The 27,455-nt window shown below is 38.3% G+C and overlaps 1 protein-coding gene across 1 annotated transcript; it reads right to left on the bottom strand.

Annotated features, from left to right (window-relative positions):
• Nucleotides 1-877: 877 nt before the first annotated feature.
• Nucleotides 878-27,405, bottom strand: LOC148854665 (Metal-dependent phosphohydrolase). The gene is made up of 8 exons (XM_088984415.1): nucleotides 26,894-27,405; nucleotides 15,124-15,248; nucleotides 13,511-13,548; nucleotides 12,315-12,425; nucleotides 12,146-12,225; nucleotides 6,515-6,551; nucleotides 1,421-1,462; nucleotides 878-1,313 (listed from the first exon to the last, which is right to left on the bottom strand). The coding sequence occupies exons 1-8, from the start codon at nucleotides 27,224-27,226 to the stop codon at nucleotides 1,234-1,236; spliced, it is 846 nt and encodes a 281-aa protein (XP_088840541.1). The 5' UTR covers nucleotides 27,227-27,405; the 3' UTR covers nucleotides 878-1,233.
• Nucleotides 27,406-27,455: the final 50 nt, after the last annotated feature.

Genomic DNA, 27,455 nt, shown 5'->3' with positions numbered 1-27,455 from the left:
GGGCCAGGTTTAATGGGTTTAAAAAATTGAGATGAAAAGTTAGATGGGTTTAGGTACCCTACCCATTGCCATTCCTATTGGGAACATCTTCCTGCCATACCCAAGGGACAAATAACATAGCATCCAGCCCCATTGGAAATATCTTCCTTACATGTATGTCAAATTCATGGGGCTTACATGTATGTTAAATTCACGGGGTGATGCTTCCAATGTGCAGCTGGACTCTTACGTTTTCATAGCAGGGCAGGGAATCTTGTCGCAATCTGGTGCCCATTCAATGACAGGCTATGATGTAACTCAATCATAAGCAAACACACTTGGTAACTGTATGGATTGCCTATGTTTTTACTCATGAGCGGGTTGCATAGCCCCATTGTACAGGATTTTGTAGTAAATCCGGAGTCATAATTTGCATCCTCCGCAGAAAACGGAGTTTGAACCTTGATCATGATCCTTGTATTAGGCAAACTTCAAGTGAATGGGCATATACTTCAAGGGTTCATGGAATCCATACAGCACACAATAATCCCATCATCCTCCAACCCTCATTAACATTATAATGAGATGCATATAACATCTAGACTCTGGAGTATTTGTTACTTTCAATATCATCAGTTTCGTGTTTGATTTGCTTGGATTGGGTGGATAAAAATCAAGAGGCGTCCCCTGGAATGAATGTTCCAGATAAATAGATCTCTTGTTTATGATTCCAAGCAACTGCCTGTGAGCCTTTAGTTTCTAGTCTACACTCCAGTAAACTTGTTTAAACATCATGTATTCCAACTATCAAGCTGACAACCCAAGCTTTTCAAGTTGCTGAAATTATTTGTTCTTTCAACAATCTTAAACCAGTTTTCAACTGCCATAAACCAAGCTGTTAAAGATATAAATCAATTTTTCTGAGAAAATATATAAATCAAATTTACAAGAACTCAACAGCTATGGCACCAATCATTTTGATTTTGTTAACATTGAGCCATTGAGGCAACGAAGCTCAAATCTTATCAGAGTCAGAGCTATAAACCCTTTACTGTCATTTGCCATGGCTTAGGCAAATCAACGTTTTATTGAGCTTCAAAAGATACAAGTTATGATGTAAAAATTCCACCTATCAACCTTTCAATATAACTGTAGTGGATAGGAAAGGCCAAAGGAGGGTGGGAAGGGTGAGCTGGGGTTGATATAAAATCAGGGACGCAAAATACATCACTTAGCTTAGAGAAAGATGATTAGTTAAGCCTTTCCTAACCTTAAATTTCTTCGTGATGTAATTTCAGCTGCCCAATTCTTTCCTATATCAGTCTGGAACTTTCCTGTCAATTGAAAAGGATATACAGTATGACCAACTTGAGAAGGCAATAAAACTGAACTGATCTATACCGTGTAGTTAAAACTTAAAAGACAATAAATTTTGATCTACCTGCTGTTGAGAGAAAAAATTCATCCAAGACTTTTCCATGATCTGCAACAATAATATGGGAATATAACATCAAGGTGAAGGTACCAGTGACAGGTCAGAGGTAATCTAAACAAACAATTGGTGGAATATATGATACCATAAGAAACAGGGAAGTGGATAAGAAGAGATAACATAACATCAAGGTCCACCTGTATGAACTTTAGTTGTCTTCGATGGGTAATAATGGTGAGTAACTAAAGATCAGTCCATTAGAAGATAAGGGGATACTCTGATCAGTTTAAAGTTGTAAGAAGGTAGTCTTTAAAGGCCATTACACAATGTTGATCCTAAGTCCCAACTATCTGGAGTCTTGGTAGGGGTGGACCGGATATGTTCCTAACCTTTGGCATTTTTTCACACAAAGTGACTGCTCTTAGTATAAAAGGTAGTATATGTGTTACAAAATAATGTACGAGTCTGATGATCATAAAAAGTTGCTTTACATTTTAGAGGGTATTATGGGAATTTAATGAATTTCATTAAAGTTGGAATTTGTGCATGCAGGCTTTTAATTGGATGAAAAAAAATGAGATCTAATCTCCTTAAAACATACCCACTAAAGTAACTTTCACCAGGTTGTATGGTTAATAACTTTTGTTTTACCAAATAGCCATTTTTCGATAACTATTTTACTAAATGACCATAGTCTACGCTTTCTCCTTATTTTATAAGAAAATTGAGAAAATTCCTTATTTTCCAAAGAACCAAACCTAGCCTAAATCAATAAATAGAAGCAAACTGACATTAGTACTATACAAGATGGTTTATGTTGGCTAAGCTTGATACTTGTTGATCTTGAATGAAATGAGTTCATACTTCATGGAATGTGTCTAATCACGAAGTTTGACTGGAGGAAAGCCCAAACACGGATAAATTTAGTAGACAACATAGGGCTGGATGACCTTTGATAGGAAAGGGAAAGTGGTTCAAACCATACACAAGATGCATTCCTTTAACTCCTAGCCAAAGATATTTGCGTCTTAAAAGGTCAAAAAACTTGGAAATTAATCATAACAACCTGTCACATTGGATCTATGATTACAACTTAGGAGAAAGATTAAAATAGTTAAAAGCAAAACAAGAAGTCTTTTCCACTTGTCTTTTTAATTGTAAATGATAGTCAATGGATGTAAAATTGATATCGGTGTTTTAAAAGGCGTGGGAAGCATACACCTGGAGGTGCGCCTCCAAGCGAGGCACTCCCAGAACGCCCTGAGGCATATGTCAGAGGTGCTGACACCTCTGAGGCATATGCCTCATGTGCTTTTTTCATGAATCATGAGGTGTGCTAGAGGCGTACGCCTCGTGCACACCTCATATAAAAAGACTGAAAAAAAAAAGAAGGAAAGGAAAAGAAAAGAAAGGGAAGGGAGAGAAAAAGAAAGAGAAGAAAAAAAAAAAAAGAGAAAAGAAAAGGGAAGGGAAGAAAAGATAAGGGGAAAGAAAGTGGTCTGCCCCCGGACCCTTCGCAAGACCCCCCCCCTTTCAACTAGTGCAATGCATCTTTATTTTTCTTAATATAAAAGAATTTTATTAAAAATAAAGAAAAAACGAGATCCCCCTTCCTCTTCTTCCTCCTCCTCCCCTTCCTCCTGACCCCCCCCCCTCCTCTTAAAGAGGCTTACACCTCCTTGTGATTCAGGAGGCTTATGCCTCTTACATTCCAAACTACGCCTCACGCCTCTAGGTAGTGGAACGCCTCGTGTCACACCTCCATGTTTTAAAACATTGATTGATATACTTGACTGAAATAATATCTGCTTTAAGTTTTCTTCTCTATGGTCTATATATTAACCCTGAAACAATCTTGAACTATGGTTGTCTGAAAATTGTAAATAAACAAATTTGTTAACTAAATTGTCATCCACAACCCCCCCCCCTCCCCCACTTCCTTCTTAGAAGAAAGGAAAAGAAATAAGATATGCCAAAAAATAGGATATAGAAAATACTGCACCAACGTCCCCCTTGTCACTGATTCATCAAAAAGAAAGGCACAAAAGAGAAAAACAAAACACAAAAAAAAGGAGCTGCATGTGAATTTTCACAAACCATCCTCTCTACTTCTATCACAAAACCTATCTCCTTTGTTTCATGGGTAAACGATGGGGTAACTTAAGATTTAAATAGGAGCTTTCAACATTCTTATGTATGTAAAAAAGTTATCATACAAGAAGCAAAAGTGACACATTCTAAATATAAAAAAAAAAAGGAAAACAGAGAACAAAGTATAGATGTCAAATATTCCAATCAGGATATGCATGTAAGGAGCTATACTTTTTCTTATCGACAACACAAGCATTTCATTAAAATAATAGAGAAAGCATTACAAGGAAAAAAAAAAAGGAGAGATCAACTCTCTTAACTCCCTCAAAACAGAAAAAAATTCACAATGTTGCCCAAAAAAAAAAAAAAACTGATTTATTCCCACCCCTTGTTTAGCCAAACAGTCAGCAAAAGAATTAGCATCTCTTTTCACTCATTGTATGATGGCCTCCATGTTTTGTATCAGGCTTCTAATTTTCCTCTTCTCAAAGATGTAGTCCCACCAACCAGTATCCTCCTCTTTTTGCAACCAACTTAGAATCTCCTTTGATCACCAGCTTGTGGATAAGTAATTCCTTGACCTTTTTCACTCCTTCCATCACAGCCATCATTCCAGCCCCCAAAGAGTCACCCTCCCCAATTGAACCCAAATAAAGAGGAAGGACTCTACCTTCCTCATCCCTAAATATTCCACCTATACCCGAAGGACCCAGATTTCCTTTACTGCTTCCATCAAAGTAAAGCTTTGTGAAACCACCATTAGGTGGTGACCACAAAGGCCTAACCATAGCCTTAGAGGAGGAAGAGCAAGCAATCTCAAACCACTTCCTCATCAAATTCCCAGCAGAAATCTTCAAAGAGTTTCAGAGACTTCACCCAATGGACCACCCTAATAGTAATGATTTCAATTAAAGCAGGAGAACAGCCCTTTGTACACCTCCAAAGGGTTATCCCCCTCTTCGTTGGCCAGATGACAAGTTAGGGGCAAACAGGATTTGTACAGAAGGTGGGGGGTTCCACCTCAAGTCCAAACAAAGAGGAAAACCAATCCCAAACTGAAGAGGAAAAGGGCAGGAGATTAATAAGTGAAAACAAGTCTCACCCTCAACTTTACAGGGAGAAAACCAGTGAAGGATGACTAATGAAGTTTTTTCTTTGGAGAAAATTACAGGTATTAATTCGTTCTAGGTACACTTCCTAGCAAAAACCATCAACTCTAGGTGGAACAGTCTACTCCAAACCTCTTTAACTGGAAAAGTAATCCTAGGCTATCACTCGGTTATTTTAAGGACCTAAAAAAAGAGGCACATGTGAAGGATCTAGAAGGAGGCGTCCAAACTCAACTATCCCTTTCTAGAGGATTCAAGACCATTTTCTTGAGACTTTAGAGAAGAGGCAAAATAGTACTTATTCCGACTCACAAAGATCTCTTCTAAAACCCAAGTCCCAATCAAGTCTATCCCTAGAGTTGGAATGAGTCAAGAAAGAGGAAATATGTTCACCCCTACAGTTTGACAAGGCAAATAAGGTTGGGAGTTGCTCCTTTAGGGTTGAATTACCCAATCAAATTTCCAAAATTTAACACAGTTCCCAATGCTAGGATTATACTTGATAAAAGGCAGAAAAGATGGCAGAATGTCATGAATGGATTTCCAAGGAGAAGCTCTTGTTGCCCTATTCTACACTCCAGAGTCCCAGCCTTCAGCCACAAGTCCATGAATGCTAATGATTACATTTGCCCACAGTTTATCCCTATCATTTGGCAATCTCCACAACCACTTTTCCAACAAGGGTATGTTCTTTTCCTGAATATTCCCAATACTTAAAGCCATCATATTCCTTCTACTAACCACCTCTCAACTGACCCTGTGATCCTTTTTCTCCTCTCTCAGTTCCCATAGGAAGTCCCTCATCAACTTTTATAGTCTTTTGCTGACCCCTTGTGGAATCCTAAATGCCGACATAAAATAGACAAGAAGATTGGCCAAAGTGGACTTAATCAATGCAATCCTTCCACCCAAAGATAAATAATTGCTTTTCCAAGAAGCCAATTTCTTAGTAAACCTTTCTACCATTATATACCAAAAGTTGTTATTTCTTGGACCATCCCCCAAAGGTAAGCCTAAGTAATTCATAGGCCACAGAGAAACCACACATCCTAAAACTTATGCCCCTTCTATTATTTCTCTCTCATCCAGATTAATCCTGCAATGCAAAAAAATAATTAACATTCTACAACCTTTTGGGGCTTAGTTACTGTTTTGAGTTCCAGTTATATCAATAATGAAACAAGTTTCATATATTTGTAAATGAAGAGAGAGAGAGAGAGAGAGAAAGAGAGAGAAAGAGGACTAATTTGTGTTTACATTCAATTATATGAATGTGAACAAAATCATGGTATCAATACATCCACAAGCATATTAAAGGAATAACTCATGCACATATCTGTGCATAGGTAAAATTTATGCAAATAAATGACTACAACCTTTTGGGGTTTAGTTACTGTTTTGAGTTACAGTCATATCAAATTATCAATAACTTGAAACAAGTTTCATATATTGGTAAATGAAGAGAGAGAGAGAGAGAGAGGATTAATTTGTGTTTACACAATTATATGAATGAGAACAAAATCATGGTATCAATACATCCACAAGCATATTAAAGGAATAACTCATGCACATATCTGTGCATAGGTAAAATTTATGCAAATAAATGACACAATAGAACTGAAACTGTACAACATGCTAATGATGCACTCCTAAAGATATTCCTTCAGGGACTGGCTTGTTTGCACAAGTTTGTTAATGTACACCTGTATGCAAATTAATATAAATGCCAACAAATTTGACTTTCTCATACACATTAACACATAAAAAGGATCATGCAAGAATTCAATAAAACAATTAGTTTTCTTGTTCTTGTCACAGTGTCTCCAATTCAGAAGTTCTGAAAACAACTATAGTTGATGTTGAAGCCTATGAATTTGAAGTGCTTCTATGACAAAGTGCTTACCAACTTCATATTCCAATGCTTGCAGAATCATTTCAACCTAGCCAAAAATAACACAGTTGAGAGCTTATGTACTTTATTTAGAATGAATGACACATTGAATTTAGAAGAGGCTTTAAATTCCACATAGTATAAATCAAATTTCCATGATGAATAGATGACTAAAACATGTAAAGGTGTGGAATCAATAGAAAGCCATATAGTCCAGTTCCAATAGCAGCAACATTACATCAGGAAGCAATAACAAGTTGCACATTGTTAAAATACAGTTTTTGTTCTGGGGCTATTTTAGTCTTTCCCCTTTATTTTAACTCTGTTTTTTGTCTCTGTTCTTAAGTCTCAGTTTACAGGTGTAATATTGTAATTCTCCTTCTCATTATGAATTAAACACATAGGGGCAGTAGCTCTCTCTCATTTGACAGAGACTGTTTGCCCTATTCTCTTTGTCTCCTTCTCTTCTTCTTCTTCTCCATCAGTTCTCATTCTAGAATCATACCAGAAGGTTTCCCCTTATTTGTTTAACTAAATACAGGCCAATTAACATGGTATCAGAGCCTGGTTGATTGAGTTTCCTGACTGCATCAGTAAAGGAAGCCTGGAACTGGTTTGGCTGAGGTTTTCTACTAATAAGAGAAGAAAGGAAGGGGAAGGACCTAAAAGGACTGATTGCCCAGAAGGTTAGGAAGCTTCCATGCCCTCAAGTTGCACCATTGGTTGATTGTTTGATGGTGTCTTAGACTCCCTCTATTTGACAGTTCAAAGTGCAACTGTGAATGTTAAGTTTGGTTGGTCGTTTTTTGTGTTTGGTGTTTTTATCAAAAAACACAATTCATTAATTATCACAATAAATTACAGAGAGGATGGTGTTTGGTGTGTTTGGTGGGTTGTTTTCTGTGAACCGTGAGGTTGGTTGACTCGTAGAAGAAGTTTTTGTTCTGATGTTCCAGGTTTAGGGGTTGTGGCCATGCTGTTGAAGTTTCTGAACCTGTAGTTAAGTTTGTTGAGTCTGAAAGGTGTTCGCCTTGGGAGAGTGTTGCAGAAATAACTGATGGCAGCTTTTGGCAATGAAACCAACAACCTGATTTCATGGCTGCACAGATGACATCAATCAAATGCAATGGTACAAACTCTGTACCATGGGCGAAGTCGGTTGAGGTAAATTTGACTGGCAGAGGAAAGTTAAAATATATTAAAGAAAATAGACCAGACCCAGGAACTGCAGGGTATAATGATTGGATCTAGGAGAATGCATAGATTATGACGTCTTTAGAACAATATGGAACCTCATATTAGTGTGAACCTGATATTCTTTGATACTGCGAAAGAAATTTGGGAACATGCTAAGCAGTTGTATTCAGGACAAGACAATGTAAATAGAATCTATCAATTGTATCAAGAATATTTTCAACTACAACAAGGTGATATACCTACACTATCAGAAGTTTTTTCCAAAGTAAAAAGGGTTACTAGTCCACATATAGATAGTTCTCCAATATTAGAGAAGTCTGCCCTAGCTGCAACGGAAGGTGGTAGAGGTGGATCACGTGGCAGAAGCAGTTATCCCAGAGGTGGTAACCATGGTGTGAGAGGAGGTCGTAGTAGTGGTAGAAATGGGAATTTTAGAGGTCGTTGTGTCGATGTTGGTGGTCGAGGTATGATCAAAAGTTATTGTGGACGGGAAGGAAATATTGTAAACTTCTTATGATCTACATGGCCCACCATCTACTTGGGCTAATCATGTTGCTGTAGAAGGAGATAGTGGTACCGCTGGCGATGACCCTACAACTGTTTTAGGCACTAGGAAGCAGAAGGAAATGGTTTCTATCACCATGAAGAGAATGAAAAGCTTTGTTTGTCTTCCTTTTCTTCATCTGGTAATACTGCAACTCTTGCGAAGATAGGTACATGTCTCGTTTCCTCTACTAAATCATGGATTATTGATTATGGGGCCTCAGATCACATGATTGGGTCCTCAGACTTATTTGCATCGTTTTCCCCTCCCTCTACCACCCAATCGGTTACCTTGGCTAATGGTACTACCTCTCTTGTTTTCGGTACCGGTGGCATTATTTTGCATTCTGATTTCTCTTTGTTGTCGGTTCTATATGTTCCTAAATTTCCCCTTAGTTTATGTCTATTAGTAAGTTAACAAAATCTTTCAATTGCTCCGTCTCACCCTTTCCATCTTATTGTATTTTTTAGGATCTCAAGATGGGGAAGACGATTAGTAGCGGGCATGAAGCTAGAGGATTGTATTATCTAGATGGCGGTGGATCACAGACAGCTCTTCATTCTTTCATTACATTGTTGCAATGGCATTGTCGGATGGGTCATCCCTCTCTTCCAGCTCTCAATAGTCTTGTTCCAAATGTTGTGTTTGTTCATGAGTTACAATGTGAAGTTTGTCAGCTTAGTAAAAATCATCGTATCTCTTTTGTTCCAAGGGAATCTGCTAGAGTCTCGAGCCTTTTGAACTTGTTCATTTAGATGTTTGGGGTCCTTGTCTAGTTGAGTCTTACAATGGTTTTAAATATTTTTTTTCCTTTGTTGATGATTTTTCAAGGATGACTTGGACTTATTTAATGAAATCTAAGTGTTTAATATCTTTCTCTCCTTTTACGCTGAAATTAAGAATCATCTTGGCATCTCCATTAAATATTTTCGATCTAACAATGCAAAAGAATATTTCCAACGCTCGTTTCGTATGTTCTTTGAATCTCATGGCATAATACATCAATCGTCCTGCTCCTTTACTCCACAACAAAATGGTGTAGCTGAGCGGAAAAATAGACATTTACTTGACATTGCTCAGGTACTTTTGATTCAAATGCCAGTTCCAAAAAAAATATTGGAGTGATGTTGTTCTTACTTCTTTCTTTCTCATTAATCATATGCCATATTCGGTGTTACGTGGTTCCCCTCCCTTCTCTACTGTCTTTCCTTCTCAAATCTTTGTTTCCTTTACCTCCGCATGTCTTTGGGTGTGTTTGTTTTGTTCATCATCTGGGTCCAGGTTTAGATAAGTTAGATGCTCGTTCCCTTAAATGTGTGTTTTTGAGGGTACTCTTGGACCCAAAAAGGGTATAAGTGCCATAGTCCTTCTCTTCGTCGCTCCTTTTCCCTTCCTTATGTGACCTTTGAAAATGTCTCTTTCTTCTCATCAATAGAGTCTACTTCTCTTGATTTAATCATACTTGGGACACTACTTCTCTTCCTCCAGGGAAGAAAGCAGTTGGTTGTCAGTGGGTTTACAATGTTAAGCATCTTGCAAATGATAGTGTGGAGAGATATAAAGCATGCTTAGTAGCCAAACAGTACACACAAACCTATAGAGTTTATTACACTAATACTTTTTCACATGTAGCTAAAATGGGTTCAGTTAGTGTACTTTTTTCTCTAGTTGCACATTTTGATAGGCCATTGTTTCAATTGGATATTAAGAATGCACTTCTCCACTATGACCAAGAAGAGGAGGTGTATATGGAGCAACCTCCAGGTTATGTTGCTTAGAGGGAGGAAGGAAAGGTGTTCCAGTTGAAGAAAGCAATTTATGGGTTGAAGCAATCTCTAAGGGCCTGGTTTGGGAGATTTAGTAGTGCGGTTCAGCAAATTGGAATGACACAGTGTAGGGTTGACCATTCAGTGTTCAATAGAGATACTACCTCTGGAAAGATTGTGTTGGAAGTTTATGTTGATGACATTATTATTACAATAGGAAGTGATGAGCATGGCATTGAAAAGCTCAAATAGTTCTCACAAAGCCTGTTCCAGACTAAGGACTTGGGGCACTTGAAATATTTTTCGGCTCACTCGCTTTGGTCGCTTACCTCTATTTCGACAAGCCCCCCCCCTTTTCAACTAGTGATATGCATCTTCATTTTTCTTAATATAAAAATTTTTTATTAAAAATAAAAAAAATGAGATTTTTCTTCCTCTTCTTCCTCCTCATCCCCCCTCCTCTTAAGGAGGCTTACGCCTCCTTGTGTTCGGGAGGCTTACGCCTCTTATGTTCTGAACTATGCCTCATGCCTCTAGGTAGTGAAACGCCTCGCATCATGCCTCCACGTTTTAACACATTGTTATAGAAAGATAGTGGTGGAAGGTGACTCAAAGCTAATTATCTCATGGGCAAATTGTAGCAGACATATCTCGTGGAATGGCTAAATTCAAATGGGTGAGGACATAAATGCTGAATTCAAATGGGTAAGGACTGCAAATGGGATGGCTGATTTCCTTGCTAGGCAAGGAGTTTTGAGGCAGCAACTGTTTTGGGCTTCTACGTAATTTTTGGTTGTGTTGTTGGGTTAACAGTCCTGTCAACTGACTATTAATTTCATCTATCTTTTAATTTAATAAATTTATTTGTTTTGCTGATAAAAAAAATCTCAATTGTCCATAAGATAGGGCCATAGGGGAACCTCTTGATAGATCACATACTACCTCAGCTCAGTATAACCTTGTATTTGAATTTTTCCCAAGTGATATTATCTATCCAAAGTTTCAACTTTTCAACTGAAGAACTGCACACAAAAAGGGCTTAATTTAAACACTGCAGCAAAGGCTTCTAAAGTGAAAAGTGTCCAGTAAATTTAAGGTTAAGAGGGGAAGAAGCAGGATCCTTTTGGAACCAAACCATGTTTCCATGTGGAAGATATACCTTTTAACAAGTTCATGCTCATATATATTTCTGAACAATCTGAAACCTCTGATGACTAATTAGATCACATTGGGATAAGAGCTTATATTTATTTCTGAACGGTCTTTATCTAAAGTCTGCATAAACTATCATGTTGAAGTTGTTGATGGGAGTAGCTATTGCAGTTCCTTCTATTTAAACATGGGTTTGAGGGATATTAGCGTCATTGTGAAAGTTTCAAAATGTTAACAGAGTAAAGGAAACACTTATGTGCACCACTAACAAGTAATAAGTGGTTAGTCAATCACTTATTAATCAGAATGAACCCTTAGATATAAGTGGGCCTTTCAGGGGTGTCACCAGATGCAATAACGGGGAATGACAACATTTCTGATAATTCATCAAACATTTTCTTCTCATATTCAACACAATTAGTTTCACCATCTAAAGAAATAGATCAAGAAAAAAATTGATTATAGCAATCTAGAGTTCTGCCTTTTGGCCCTGGAGATTCCTCTTCTATGACCCAGCAGATATAAGGTATAAATCCTTGCATGCCAACAATTGCATTCACATATTTTGCAGGTAGATAAAGTATAAAAGGGGGAATGACAACACAGATGATAAATACAAATGTCCAACCCCCACCACAACCTCCCGCCCACCCACCCACACACTAACAAGAATTTCCTGGGCAAAGAATTAGCATGATCATCATTTATTATCAAAGATTTTTTTCTGAGAATCAACACAATTATTTTGACCATCTAAAGAAACAGATCAAGACCAAATTGCTTATAGTAATCTAGAATTCTGCTTTTTGACCCTGGAGACTTCTAGGACCAAGCAGATGTAAGGTATCAATCCTCGCAATGCCAACAATTGCATCCACATATTATGTAGGAAAGCTCAAGTATTAACATCATATATTCTCAGAAAATAAACCTCTTTACTCCATACTAAAATTCATAGTCTCATACATTCAAGAAAATACATACTTTATCAAAATCCTTAACAAGATTAGCCTCTATAGAAGAATTGTTTTCATACTCTGCCCAAAGTTCTTTTATCTCCTCAGCTGCACATATTCCAGTTATTGTAAGTACTGTTTCCCTGAGTAAAAACAAGCTTGTAATTAAGTTAAGCCAAGAAAATAGCATCAAATACCCCTTAATCCTCCGCCGAGTACTTCACACATTTCATCTAATGCTTCTTGCTCGCGCCTACTCTTCTCTGCTTTTGGCACACCATCTGCAGGTGTTATATCTCCAACAATTGCTAGCAAAACCAAGTAAGAATTTTCAATCACCAGAAGTAGGAAAAGTTGTATGCTTACTTGTAAGTAAAACATTATATTGGGTGAAAAAGATCAAAAGATGAAATTGAAATTGTAAAATGTAATCAAATAAGTTTATGCTTTTAAAATGATAGTTACTTTCATTTTTTGATGAATAACTTAACTTTTATTAAAATAATGAATGCAATATAAGAACCACCCGTCTAGGCTAGCACAGCCTTCTCTTCCCACTTTTGGCATAACTTTACCCCCCCCCCGCCCAAGATCATTACATATTCCCACGAACACCCCATCTCTATTTACACCTTGCCTTGCCATTGCATCTTTTCATTGAAAATAAAGACATTCTTCCAATAAAACCATACTTCCCTCCTCTTAGATCAATTCCTCTTCCCAAGTTTAGGTCTTCCCTGTCTTTCACATCTCTCTGTTTTCTGTTAAATGTACAAAGTGCTGACTATTCAGCAGCTGCAGGCTACTATACAGAATTTGAGTGGAAAATGGCATGTAGAATAGAACCTATTGCTCTCACTTTTCTTTCTCCACAATCTTACAACATTTTCACTCCATATTATATTCTTTCCCTTTTGTGTAGATGACCAGGTACACAGACACTAAAGAAAATAGAGAATGTCAGACTATCAAGACAAATAACAATTTGAACAGTTTAGCAAATTAGCAAGGCAGTAAAGCACCTCGCCCTGGTGTTAAACCCACAGTATACACACAACGACGAATTCATAAACAAGAACACAACGCAAATGTTAAATCCAAGTTCACAAATGCATTTGAGTTATATGCCAAAGAGTTTCTGAAAAACATAATTGGTACATGTATGACAAGAATATACAGTGACATTTAAATATCAAAATTAAGCACAAATTACATTATTAAGCAGAGAAGGTAGTGACAGTCTGACAGAATAAGAACCTGTTGACTTAATTGGCAAAACTTATATAAACATTGTTTGATCAGTTACTCAAATATTTTGAGTACCAATATTGAGCATGAATAGTGCTAAGAAAGAAAACAATAAGAAAAAGAAACAGATTCAGAGTTAAACTACCTTCTGCAATGTCATGCACAATTGCTATCTTAATACACCTGTTAGAAAGAGAAGAAAAACTAAAAACTTAAATAAGCCCCTGAACTTGGAAAGTAAACGAAAGAGAAACAGAAAAAGGTACAACACTAAAAAATTATGATACAATCATTCAAATAGTTGACATTCAATTTTATCTCTTGGACAGAAAGTTTATGTTTTTGTCTCCTGGTGGTAAGGGTGCTTGGAAGCTGCATCGCCACATCAGGGAGGCTGGATAGTTGCCAGCTAGAGTGAATACTCAGTTCCTCTGGATCCTAACATCAGACTGCACATGGAAAACAGTTTATTTTTTATTTAAGTAAGCTTGACATAGATATTTTTCTCTTTCTATGATTTATTTGCTTTCATTTATTCATGTCTTAATGTATCCTATTTATCCTAGTGTTCCATGTGTATCTTCAAAATCTAGACTGTCCCTCAATGGTTAATAGTGGCACTACATTTTTGGTTTGCCTAACATAGAATAGGCAAACACAGTTTCAGGGTCCCTTTGGTTTGCAGTCAGGATCGGAATTGGAATGGGAATCAGAATCACCTATTCCCAACGCCTGTTTGGTTCAAACAGGAATTGGAGTCAGATTCCAATTATTGCTGTTTGGTTCATTTGGAGTTGAAATCAGAATCAACTGAAAATTTTCATTGTATTAGTTATTAATATTTTCTTATTATTGTTTTATTATTTTATTATTGTTTTTGTTATATTATTATTTTATTAGTAGTTTGTTATTACTATGTTATTATTATCTTATTATTACTTTAATAATATTTTATTAATATTAGGGTTTAGAGGTTTTTTGTCAGCACTTAGGAGTTATTTACTTCTTGACAGCCTCTAGAGTGGGATCCCATTCCCAAGGGGGAGCCTGGAATGACCATTCCTCATATGGGGGAATCCCATTCCAACAAGAATGAGAATTGGAATCCCATTCTGACCAAACAAACGATTGGAATCAGAATGGGCAGTTCTGATTCCAATTCCAGGCACCCAATCCAGGGAACCAAATGAACCCTCAAATTTCTTTCTAAGTGCCTTAAAGGGAATTAACAATCAAACAAGGGAAACTAATAGCAATGTCATGGTCTATTATAAATTGAATTAGAAATAAAGTAACCTACCAAGATATACAATCCCAAGGCTGAAGTTCTAATTCATGTTATTCTTCATATCTCATGGATCATTTAAATTCTACTAGAAGCTTAAATGCTTATGGATTTAAATGAAATGTTTTTATTCGATATTACAACTAAGACAGTATATAAATCCTAACATTAGAGGATTTACAACCTTCATCAAGGCCATTTTCACTTTTCTAGCCCTTTGTACCAGAATTTACAAAGTAATGGAAGCCTAACGGCAGCTTCTATTATATCCCATTAATTTGCACAATTGTCTTTTTTTCCCTTTCCTCCAATTGTTCTGTATGATCTTCTAGTACCAACTTAACTGAGCAGAACTTGTACCCAAATCAATGAAACAAGAGTGGTTTAACAAAATTCTATATTACAATGTAAAAAACAACAAAGGTATTAGAAAATTTATGTAGAAATTTATTGATACTGTTGCTAAACTTAACCTTTCCCTGTTCACACCAGGAAGGTCACCAGCAATCAAAGCCATTAGTGCCATGCGATACATGTGATCGGCAATAGATTCAGCACCCTTAATTCCATGGTTGATCCATCCTTTCCTTTTTGTTGTCTGAAGAAAAAAAAAAGTAAAGGAAAAAAGGTTGGAGAAATCCCAGTATTAAAACAAAAAGGTTCCTGTACAATAAGTCGTCTTCAAAAAATCACCGCATTCTTATGTTTAGAAGAAAAATATTGACGCCATATCAAGATGAATAAAAAATAATAAATAGACCCAGGTATCTTAAAGTATCTTTCATGGCATGGATAGCAGCCTTAAGCAAATGTCTAATGAGGGATAAGCTGATAACAAGGGGAATGGGCATCCCTACATCAGCATGTTATCTTTGCAAGTCTTTTTTCTATGAAATAGGATTTTATTAATATCAAGAAAATCAAGCATTACAAGCAGCCCTTGGAAAGGCATGAGCTGTGACCTCCAAACTGAAAACACAAATCACAAACGAAGAAACAAATCACAATTGGGCCAAATACAACTTATCCCTATTTGCCCCTTGCTTGGCTAGTAACCAAACATAGTATTAGCCGATCTCCCCACCCATTGTAATCTCAAATTCATGTTTCTTGTTAACCACTTGAATTTCTTGATTTCATCCCTGTAGCACCAAAAGATAGACTCCCGATCCTTTAACCATCCCACCACCACAACCTTAGAATCACCTTCAATCACCAAATTCTCCACTCTTAGCTCATTTGCAATCTGGGCTCCTTGTAAGTTAGCAAGTAATTCAGCCCTTATTGAGTCTCCTACTCCCACAGGACCTGAGAATAAGGCCATAACAACACCATCCTTATTTCTAAAAGCCCCTCCAATTCCAGAGTGACCTGGGTTGCTTTGACTACTCCCATCAAAGTTCAGCTTCAAGTGCCGTTCTAGGGACAGTGCAGGGGAGGGGGAGTTCCACGGGCAACCGAGAAGGAGGTGGTGGTGGAAAGCTCAGGAGAATCAGGGGAGGTGAGGGAGGGAACAGTGTACGGGCAGCACTAATGGCAGGGGTGCTCCATTGCTTGCTCTGTTGACACGTGGACGTAGGCAGAGAGAAGCAAATAAACACGTTACAGAGGAACTTTTCAATTTTCAAACCCATCAAGCAGGTGGTGAGATTCAGGTGGACCCCGCAGTATTGAAAAATGTGGTCCGAAAAACTATTTTGGATACAATTGGCGGGATACAATTATGAACATTTTTAAGAATATCCCTGTAGCCCCAAATAACAGTATCCAGATCCAACAACCAACCCACTACCACCTTAGAGTATCACTCCACTATCAAATTTTCAACTCCAAGTTGGTTGGCAATTTGTAATCCTTGTACAACTAGTAACTCAGCCCTTGTAGAGTCTCCAAATCCCAGTGGACCTGAAAATAATAAGAGAATGTTGCTGTCCTTATCCCTCAAGATCCCTCCTACACCCGAAGGCCCTAGATTGCCTTGACCACTCCCATCAAAGTTCAACTTTACAACACCCTCCTAAGGGGATATCCACATTGCTTGTATTTTATTCTTTTTGGAGGAAGTGGAAGCCACTGTTGTCCAACTCCTTCAAAGATCATCACAAGAATAGTCCAGGAAAAGATCTGAACTTTTTAGCCAAAGGATTGCCCTTGTCAATATACACTCCTTGACTTCAACCAGGCTTCTTTCCTTTTCTTGGAATATTCTAACATTTCTTTCCTCCCAAATAGTCTACAAAAGAGGTTCTCTGATACATTACTGCATTGGTTTCCCTCTTTTAGTTGGCCACCCAAAAGTAGGCGGATCAAATAGCAAATTTTCTTCAAAATGGCAAGTTCCACCTGCACCTGAACGACATAAAAACCTAATTCAAATGTCCACAACAAAAGAGCAAAGAATTAGTAGATGGTATCAGTCCTCATTCTACACTTTACAGAGTACACCAGTTTGGGGACGGACACAAGTAAGGTCTCTTCTTTTGCAGGTTATCCAAAGTATTATCTTACCATGAAAAATTTCCCAACTGAAGACAACTATTTTGGGGGAATAGGCCTTAACCAAATTTCTTTTACTAGGAACAGCAAGGGGAAGGAATAGAGCATAGGGACTTAACGAAGGAGGCTCAAGTAAAGGAGCCACTCGAGGTCGAAGTCCAAATTCTACTGTCAGGTTTAAGAGGGTCCAGACAAACAGAACCCAGTAGAAGTAAAAGTTTATAGACACAAACAGATTCAACCCAAAATCCCAGTTTAAAGGCAACAGAAGGACCAGGGGAGGGAGGAACTGAGAAATAGGCTCCCTTTTTTTGAAAAGAAAATAACTTTATTCAAAGGAAAAAGGGTACATGAGAAGATGTACACAGAAACTACTAACTCAAAGAGTTATACAGGGAGAAAACTATCACTAAAAAGGTAATCCCTGTGAACACCAGCCTTTGCTAGACCGTCAGCTAGAGTTTAACTTCCTAGGGACCCAACACAATTGTGTGTTCAAGGTGGAAAAAATGCCTCTTGCTTCAGCCAAGTAGTGAACTAGAGTCCAGGGGCCTCTGTCAGGATGAGCTAACCACTTGATAGTGTTTGTTGTATCTCCTTTGATGGTGATATTCAAATAACCCAAATCTCTTGCAATCCTGATACCAGTTAATGCTGCCATGACTTCAGTCTTTGTTGAAGAGGCTATCCCAATTAATGTTACCATCTCTTCTTCTGAAAACACCTCGAATTCCTGCTTCACCTGGATTTCCGATGGCACTTCCATCAAAATACAAGGTTATCTCCCCTTCCTCAGCAGTTCTGAAGATGCAGGGGATGGTGAAAGACATACGTTTGGAATTTATGAAGTTTGTTGAATTCCTTTGAAGATCAAAGATGGAGACTCCTTTAAAGTACTCTGAAATGGAAGTCCAAAGGAAACATCTATGAGATATGATGGAAATGAGTTCCTCATGATTTCTTGTTCTACTGTTGAACACGTGATTATTTCTCTCTTCCCATATGCTCCAAAGAATAGCATGAGCTGCTGATTGCCACAACGTCTTCCCTCTTTCATTTAAGCCTCTTCCTGTCCATTGTCTTAGACAATCTGCCACATGCTCTAGGAAGGCTCAACTGTAATCAAATAGGGTGAGGAAGAAGTTCCAAAATTTCTTGGTTTCCTTATAGTGAAACAGTATGTCGTTGGATGATTCCCCAGCTTTTAAACAGAAGCAGGAGACATGTGGGGAGAAATAAGATCTTCCAAGGTTCTTTTTCTGGAGAAGGTCATAAGTATTAATCCTCTTCAAACTAGCTTCCCACACACCAAAAAACAAAAAAACAAAAACAAAAACAAAAAACAAACAAACTCTAGATGGGGTATGGGAGCACCAAATTCTCTTGAAGGGGAACTGTTTTGATGTCTTTTTTCCCTCTATTAGAGCCTTGAAGCAAGACTTGGTTGAAAAGTTACCTGACGGGTGAAGGGTCCAAACTTGAAGGTCAGGGGTATTTGGGGAGAGGTACACTTCTCTAATGGTGTGCAGAAATCTAGTAACTTCACTAAGTTCTAAGTCCCTTGTCGGTCTTCTAAGGTTTAGGTTCCAGTTAAACTGAGTAAGGGATGAGGACAAAACATGGGATTCATGGTTAAGGGTAAGGTTGAAAAGGCGAGGAAAGAAATTGACCAATGTGGTCACCCCACCAAACATCAGTCCAGAACTTAATGGTTGGATACCCACCAAAAGTTGGTACCTTTCATATCTGATACAAAATATGAAAAAATGATAAGTTGAGATTATACCTTTCTAAAAGTTGGTATCTTTGACCTGGTCCAAGTGAATATTGTTATCCCAACCGTTAGAATGCTTCCCATACTTGCTAGTGATGACATCAATCCAAAGAGCATTTGGTTCCCGAGGGAATCTCCACAACCATTTACTGAGAAGAGTTGTGTTTCTTTCTTTCAATGGTTGGATACCCACCCAAACACCTTCCCAAAAGGATTAGAAGTACCAAAGCAGACATCATACCTTACAAGCCCAAGGAATTTAGGTAGGATGCCAAAAAATCGCCTTCCAAAGTGTTGTAACACCCGTCAAGATACCCCAGCATCCCAACTATTTTCAAAACAGCCATGGATACTAGCCACCAGGTTCTTCTCTTCCCCTAGCTCCTACAGAAAATCCCTCACTAGTTTTTCTATCCTCTTACCTTCCCTAGAAGGTATTCTAAAGACTGGTAGAAAATAAATAGGCAGGTTGGCATGTAGCAAGTGTGGCCCTAATTAAAGTTACTCTACCCCTAAGAGAAATACAATTCTTTCTCCAGGCCGTCAGTCTCTTTTCAAACTTTTCCACCAATGGGTTCCAAAACCGACTCTCCTTCAGATTAGCACCTAGAGAGAGTCCCAAGTATGTCAAGGGCCACTCAGAAATGGTGCACTCTAAGCAGGCAGCTATAGTCTCCAAATTCCAAAACTTCTCAATTTTATTTTCAAGTTAAAGGCACTTTCAAAAAGAATTATAAGATTCTTCAAATTCCTTACCCTCAACAAATCACATCCCTCACAAAATATTATAATATCATTTGCAAACTAGAGGTGAGCTACTGAGACTCTATTTCTTCCTATTCTCCACCCTCTTATTGATTAAGCCCTATATGCTTCTGATAAAAGTCTACTAAGCACATCAGCAACCAGTATGAATAAGAAAGGGGAGAATGGATCACCTTGTCTTAGGCTTCTATAGGCTGGGAAGAAATCATTTACTACCCCATTAACTAAAACTGAATAAAAGCAAGATGTGAGACATCCATCCATCCAATTACACCATCTATTCCCAAAACCACACTTCTGAAGCACTACTAATAAGAAACTTCAATCCACCAAATCATAGGCCTTTTCAAGATCCAATTTGCATATGAAACCTTGATTCGATCTTCTCATCTCCTTCACACATCCATTTGTTATTAAGATCTAATCAATTATCTTTCTACCATGAACAAATATTGCTTCCCTTATTTCCCCCATCTCAAACTTTCTTTTGAGCGACTTCTTATTCTCATTGGACAATTTTGGCCACTCTAACCCTTCTACCCAGATTCTTAGGTTTAAGGGCCTTATAGAAATAGATTTAAAGTGCTCCACAAAGGCCCTCACAATATCATCCTGTTGAGTTAAGGACACCCCATCAACCTCCAACTTAGAAATCAGACTATTCCTCCTTCTACCGTTGGCCGTTGCATGAAAAATTTAGTGTTCCTATCTCCCTCTTTCACCCACTTATGCCTAGACTTTGGCCTCCAGCTGACTTCCTCTTTGTAATAAGATGTCTTTTAACTGCTTCCTGAGCTCCCATCTTTCTTGCTTGTCTCTCACTTCAAATTACCCCCTCTTTGGCATCTACTCCTCAATTTGATTGATCACTACCTGTTTTCTCTCTTCAATCCTTCCAAAATGTAGCATGTTCCAATCCTTGATCTTCCTTTTTAGCTCCTTCAACTTCCAATGAAATTTCATACCCTCCCAATTAGCCATTGAGTTATTGTCATTCCACCAATTTTTTACCAACTCAATACATCCAGGGTGAGACAGACACATGTTCTCAAATATAAAAGGTGTAGGCCCTCTAGTGCCAAGATCCTCTCTCACCAAGGTAATAGGCCAATGATTTTGATTTTACCCTAGGCAATGTTCTAGAATTAACAGTCCCCCAGTGCTCCTCCCAATTTGTTGTGAATAAGAACCTATCCAACTTAGAGAATATAGGGTTCTCCTGAAGATTGAACCAAGTGAACAGACCATGCAGAAAAGGAACCTCTTTCAACTCAAAATTATTGATAAAGCTGTTAAATCTTCTCATGCTAGTATTGTTGCCTCTCCTCACACTAATGGTCTCCTCTGTGAATCTGATGACATTGAAATTTCCTCCTAAACACCATGGGCCTTCCTAGAGTCATCTAATGTCTCCCAATTCCTCCCAAAACTCGCTTCTTTCTCTGTAACCAGTTGGACCGTACACATTGGTTAGTACCCACTCAAACATGTCTACCCTGTGTCTGAACTTAATAGATACAGTGAACTTCCCAATCAGCTCTTCCACTCCCTCCAAAACCTCTTCTTTCCACAATGTCACTAATCCTCCCAACCTTCCCCAAGAAGGACAAATAACCCAGTTAATGCCCCTTACCCTCCACAAAGATCTAGCCCATCTCCTATCAAACTCCATCATCTTAGACTCCTGAATCAACACTACATTTGGATCCTCTCTTTTTATTACTTCTTTTATTAAAGGCCTTTTCCTAACTCCTCCCAACCCCCTAACTTTCCAACTAAGAATCTTCATCTCCACTTACTATTTACCCATTACCTATCCCCTTGTCAATTAACCCCTTTTCTACTACCCTTCCTCTCACTGAACTCCTTATCTTCTTCTACATCTCGCCTTAGCCTTTCTGATTCACTCAGCTTCCTCTTTCTTGGCTTGCTCTCTATGTTTATTTTCTTTGGAAAGTCTTGACTAGTCCAAATCAGCCAGCTCCACTCTACTAGCTAGAGGTCTCCTCAAGATAGATTTGAAGTGAGCTACAAAGCAATTGGCAGTTTCCTCTTGAGAATCAAATTCCACTCCATCCACCTCGAGTTTAGTCACTAAATTTTTCCTCCTCCCATTAGCTACTTCTTAGAAGAATTTATTGTTTCCATCACCTTCCTTGATCCTCTTATACCTAGATTTCTGCCTCTAAGAGATTTCTTCTCACGAAAGGACCTCTTTTAATTACTTCTTTAATCTCCATCCTCATTCTCTTTCCTATGCATTCATGATTCTTTGAGATTCCTTCACATCTGGTTCATCTATTTGGGTCATCAAAGTGACTTTCATTTCCTGTATTCTCCCAAATTGGTTCCTATTCCACTCTCATAATTTTGCTCTTAATCTTTTTAAACTTCTTATGGAATCTGACCCCTTTCCACTTCGCCCCCCTCATCTCTTCACTCCACCATTCCCAACCTTTTTAACAAAATCAAGTGTGTCAACCACATATTTTCAAATCTAAACGGTCTTGGTCCACAACTAAAAGGTTTCTATCCTAGCTCAATAGGACAATGGTCAAAAGTAACTCTAGGCAAAGCTTTTTCTATCAAACCCTCCAATGACTTTCACATCTTTCATTAAGAGAAATCTATTGAGCAAGTTAGGCATTCCTAGAAGTTGGACCAAGTAAAGTGAGTTTGCAATAGGGGAAGCTCCTTTAGGTCACTACTATTGATGAAAGCATTAAACTTCCTTACGCTGGTTGGGGATTATTTGACTCATTAGTAAAACGGATTACATTGAAATCCCCACCCAAACACCAAGGGCCCTCCCATAGCCCTTGGTCTTCCCAAAACTCATTCCTCTCTTTGTAATTGCTTGGTCCATACACATTAGTTAACACCCAATTGAAACCATCCTCCACCAATCTAAACTTCAAAGACACCAAAATATTTCCTATTAATTCCTTCACTACCGCTACAATATCCTCTCTCCAAAAGTAGCAATACTCCTTGAAGCCCCCCCCCCCCGAAGAAGGTGCAAAAGACCCATCTTATTCCTCTTGACTTCCAAACACTTCTAGTCAATCTTCTATCAAGCTCAACTAATTGGTCTCTTGTAACATCACAATGTCAAGCCTTTCTCTTTTAACAAGATCCTTAATTATCCTTCTCTTTCCTGCACTCCCCAATTCCCTCACATTCCAACTAATGATTTTCATAGGAACAAAAAATTTGAAAACCCACCTAGCATTCCAGGCCCCTACTTAGAAGCCTTTCTTCTCTACCCTCTTCCGATAAATTCAATATCTCCTATTTTCAGGATCAATCTCTCTACCTCTATTCTTTTTCCCTTTTTTTTCAGTTGTTTCCTACCCCCGATTTGCCTAGACACTCTCTAAAGTCTTTTAATTTCTCAAACTTTTCTGGATTTTCCTCCAAGGATTCTTCTTTGTGCTTGTACTCCTCAAGGAGGGAACAAATTTTTCCTCATATCCTCTCTAATTCCTCCTCCTACAACTTCTTTAATAGTAACTCTCCCCCCTCATTTTCACAACCCTTAGCCACACTCTCAACTTCCTCTCCTTAAAACCTCATATTTGCCCGAGCTCTCTCCAAGGTCTATTTCTTTGTCAGGCTTTCCTAGATTTCCCTCAACTAGTTCCTCTCTCTACTTGTATTGTAAAGAGCTTCCAATTTGGGCAGAAGCTAAGGTATGAACCAAAGAACCTGATGATGAAAATAGACCAGAATTTTCATCTGGTTTAGGTTGTCCCTCCCTCACGTGAGTTTTTAAGTTATCATGTGCCTTTGTCCCTGATTGGCCTTCTAATCTCAGCCCATTTACCACATTAGCAAATGGGCCCAAGGTTCAAAATATCAATACAAGCTGATACGCCATTTGGGGCGTATCGGCCTATATCGAGGGTCTTTTTTTGGTTTTTTTTTCAAACTGGTTCAGAGAGGTCAATTTAAGGCCCATCTACCCCTTGAACCAAGTCAGACTCCGAAACACCCACTATAAGGGCATATTGGGAGGCCACCGGTACAATACATACCGGTCGATATGGCCCAATACGCATTGATATTTTGAACCTTGGATGGGCTAAATGAAGTTGGGTCAAATAAAGCCTCTTGCATGTTTGATTTTTCCTCCCAAATTCGTGGGCTCACTCGACTCTACAGGCCTACAATTACCAACCTGGTCTCACACGTGACTGTTTAAGTTAGTCCGCCCTTCTAGTTTGATCCACCGATTCACCTTCCTTTAAAATCACTTCCGCCAGCCTAGTCTCATTATGCTTTACCTTTGAAGTTGAACATATTGCGCTATTTGAGTCCCTTCTTTTGGTGCCACCCATCACCACTTGGGCATAGGTCCAAATAGGCTCTAGTCCGTTTGCTTGGTCTTCACGTCTTTGACTTGCCAAACTGCCCAACTCTTTTGAAAGAACTAAAGCTTGCTTGCCCATTTTTGTAATATTTCTGTCCAACCACTAATTTTCCAATCCCAACCTTCCATGTAGCACCTATGCATCCACCTGCTCATCTCTTTCTTGTCAACCCTCCTTCCACATTGCAGCTTTCAATGGAGGAAGCCAACCACACCGGGATAAACAGTCCATCCACACAAAAGGTCACCTTCCTTGGAATCCCCTCTGGTTTTACTCCGCTCAAGAGAAGGGCTGTTGAACGAAGATCTCCCCAAAATTCACCATCAAGGTGGGCACCACATAAAACTGCAATGAATGCTGCTACCTCATGTTCCCAAAGATGAAAAGTCAACCGAAACACCTGAACCACCATTCCATCTTCAGCTGAGAATGATTTTGAGTTAGAGGAGGGAGTCCACTTAAACACATCAAAGGACCCCCAAGCTTCTTAAAATCTCATAGAAGCAGCTTCCACCAAATTTTCATGGGGATCGAGCATTGCTTTAAGATTGTCAAAAGGAGTTAATATGAAGGTGCTTCTTACCTCAATTTACACTGCAGAAGATCAGCAACTCTCCTGCAATCTGAGACTTGTTTCTCAGCTTCAACTACTAGCATTCTTTCCCAATGTTCTCTCCCGAGATTAATGCTCACAGTGGGAATGGTTGTGCTGTGAGCCAAGGCAATAGATTCATGCTTTAGACCGTAGGCTCGAAGGGAGCTTTATCTACTCCCACTTGTGAGATCTCACATTTTTCTGCCTTCCAGCATAAGAAGTCCCTGAAAACCTACAGCTACCCTTTTCCATCCTTGGCTATTTTGTCCTTCAGGAAAACGCACCATTTGCTTCTTAACCTTGGCAAAGAACTCTAAGAGAGTGATGTTGGAACCTTAAACATTCCTTCAGCACTCCAGTACATAACTTCTTCCTGTTATTGTAGTCCTTCCCTTCCAGCTTGGTTTCTTTCCTTCGTCTGCAGCCTCAGCCATAAAGGCTTTGAGCCATTCAACCATCTCTCTTCTTTCCACCAATATAGTTGTCGTCTCCCTTACCTTCAAGCTAGGTTGTCCCGTGATTTTCAACTCCTCAAACAGAAATTCCTTGGACTCCACTTTCAGAACATTCCTCCACCTTGAGGTCACCATGAAGCCTTCTTCCATCTCACACTCAACTTTTTTCACATCAACAGCATCAGTTACTCTCTCTCCCATAGGTGTTCTAGCATTTGTTTTTGCAGACTCATACATTTTCTATCATATGGTTTCTCCAAATCAATGAAAACCATATGAAGATCTCTCTTCTTCTCTCTAAACTTTTCTATCAATTGTCCTAATAAATGGATTCCATCTCCCTGGCATAAACCCAATTTGATCTACTAATATTATTTTTTTTCAATTTCTGATATACTTGTTTCATGTCAAACTTCAGATCAATTATTCATTAACAAACTTTAGATCAATCATTTATTTTGGACTGTATTATAATTTTGCTGTTTGTATTTGGGAGAGTTTAGAGAGTTTATCTCTCCCCTTATCCCCTTTGTACACTTTCTTTATTATTATAATAAATCAGTTTCTTTTATTCATAAAAAAAAAGTTTCACACTGTGCCTCATGAGCTTAATTCCTCAATAATTATTACAACTTCGTGTGTTGCCCTTGTTTTTAAATATAGACATCATAATGCACTTTCTCCATTCACCTAGAATCTTCTTTGTTTTCATTATCTTATTAAATAGTTTAATTAGCTATAATAAACCTATCTACCCCATATCTTTCCACACTTCTATTGGAATACCATCAGGTCCTAACACCTTTGCCTTCTTCATTTTGTTTAGCGCCTCCTTCACTCCAACAATACTAGTTTTATGAAGGTAATATGTTACTTTTTAGTACTATTAGAGTTACTAATCCCTCCTCCACTAGCACCCACTGCATATTCTTCATTTAATTTTTCAAAAACGTTTTCCATCTTTCCTTAATTTCCTAATCTTTTATCAAGACTCTTTAATCTTCCCCTTTAATGCATCTAACATGGTTTAAATGCCTACCTTTTCTTCTTCTCATTTTTTCCAATTTATAAATTCTGTTCTCTCCCTCTTTGGTGTTGAATTTATGAAATAGATAATCATATGCCTTAATTTTAGCTTCGCTCATTTTCTTTTTAAACAGCATTTCTTATGGTTTTATATTTTTCCAAGTTTTCTGCATTTTTAGTCTTTTGTCATTTTTTATAGCATTCTCATTTTACTTTGATTATATTTTGAAAAAGAAAAAAAAAAAAGAGAGTCCAGGATAAACTTAGAAAAACTATTCCGCTTCAGAAGAGGTCAACACCTAATCAATGATTCAAAAAAAGAAAGGAAAGAAAAGAAAAGAAGAAGAGGGAAAATCATTCGCTTCCTAATTATCAAAAAAGCATCATTCACTTCCTAGGCTGTGAAATACGCACGCTCCATATATTGGTGTTTTCCCAAATAATCATTTGAAACTTCAGTAGTTGGAAGTGTGAAGGACCAAAAAATTCCAGAGTCTCTAAATTTTGATAAAGTGCACCGACACAATTGTCCATGCTACGACCATAAAGAGAATGAAGAACACCAGCGGAAAAAGTCTAGCCACATTCGACACGTACATTGAAAAATTCGTATACCACAACTAAGGACGGGGCATTTCTCAAACCAAACTAGTTAAATTCAGAAACTAATAAATAGGAGGTCCAAATCAAACAATGGCAAAGTAGTCATATAATCGGAAAAACCAATCTACCTCTCTAGTCTTTGGTAGTTTGGCGTACCTTAAGACGATGACACAATGTGAGAAAATCGATGGCCGAAGAAGCCGACGATACGCCCGAAGATTCAGCTTCGTTCTTCCCCAGATTCCCCAACCCGTTTGATCCAAACCCACCACCATTAGAAGGGACCGAAGAAATACCTGGACCTGAACCAGAATTTATTGCTTGGGATCGGACGGTGAGGATTCTCGGAGTTTCGTGGCAAAATCCATACTTTAATGAATGACGAGAAAGAAGCAGAGATGGAGAGCGAGCAAAAAGGCAGCGATGAAGAGGAGAGGTTGAAGACGAAGATGAATACGACGAATGAGAGAGAGATGGATTTGCCGCCATTGTGGTCGCAAAAGATCCCAATTGCCAATCACAAATCTCAGACAATGAAATGCGAGACCAAGCTTTTCAAGTTCCCCCTCCTAAACATTTTTCATTTCGTTCTCTCTTCTCTCGTGTCTCGTCTCGTCTCGTTGTGCCGCTCAAAAAAAACGGTTCGTTGCCTTGATATGCACGTGTCCAACAGACGATGTGTCACTTTGAGAATTTATTAAAACACCCTCGTTTAGGA

This window comes from Nelumbo lutea, chromosome 4, assembly GCF_056320005.1.
Source record: "Nelumbo lutea isolate HS-2025 chromosome 4, American lotus-T2T, whole genome shotgun sequence".
In the NCBI taxonomy this organism is placed as follows: Eukaryota; Viridiplantae; Streptophyta; class Magnoliopsida; order Proteales; family Nelumbonaceae; genus Nelumbo; species Nelumbo lutea.
Note: the sequence above shows the minus strand (reverse complement) of the source record. Positions and strands in the feature narration are given on the sequence as shown.

Excerpts from the sequence above, each read along its gene's own strand:
- LOC148854665 (XM_088984415.1), bottom strand. The coding sequence starts at position 27,226 with ATGGCGGCAAATCCATCTCTCTCTCATTCGTCGTATTCATCTTCGTCT. Across the intron at positions 15,249-26,893 it reads CATTGTGTCATCGTCTTAAG|ACAACAAAAAGGAAAGGATG; the intron begins GTACGCCAAACT and ends TTTTTTCTTCAG. Across the intron at positions 12,226-12,314 it reads ACTCGGCGGAGGATTAAGGG|CTGAGGAGATAAAAGAACTT; the intron begins GTATTTGATGCT and ends GAATATGTGCAG.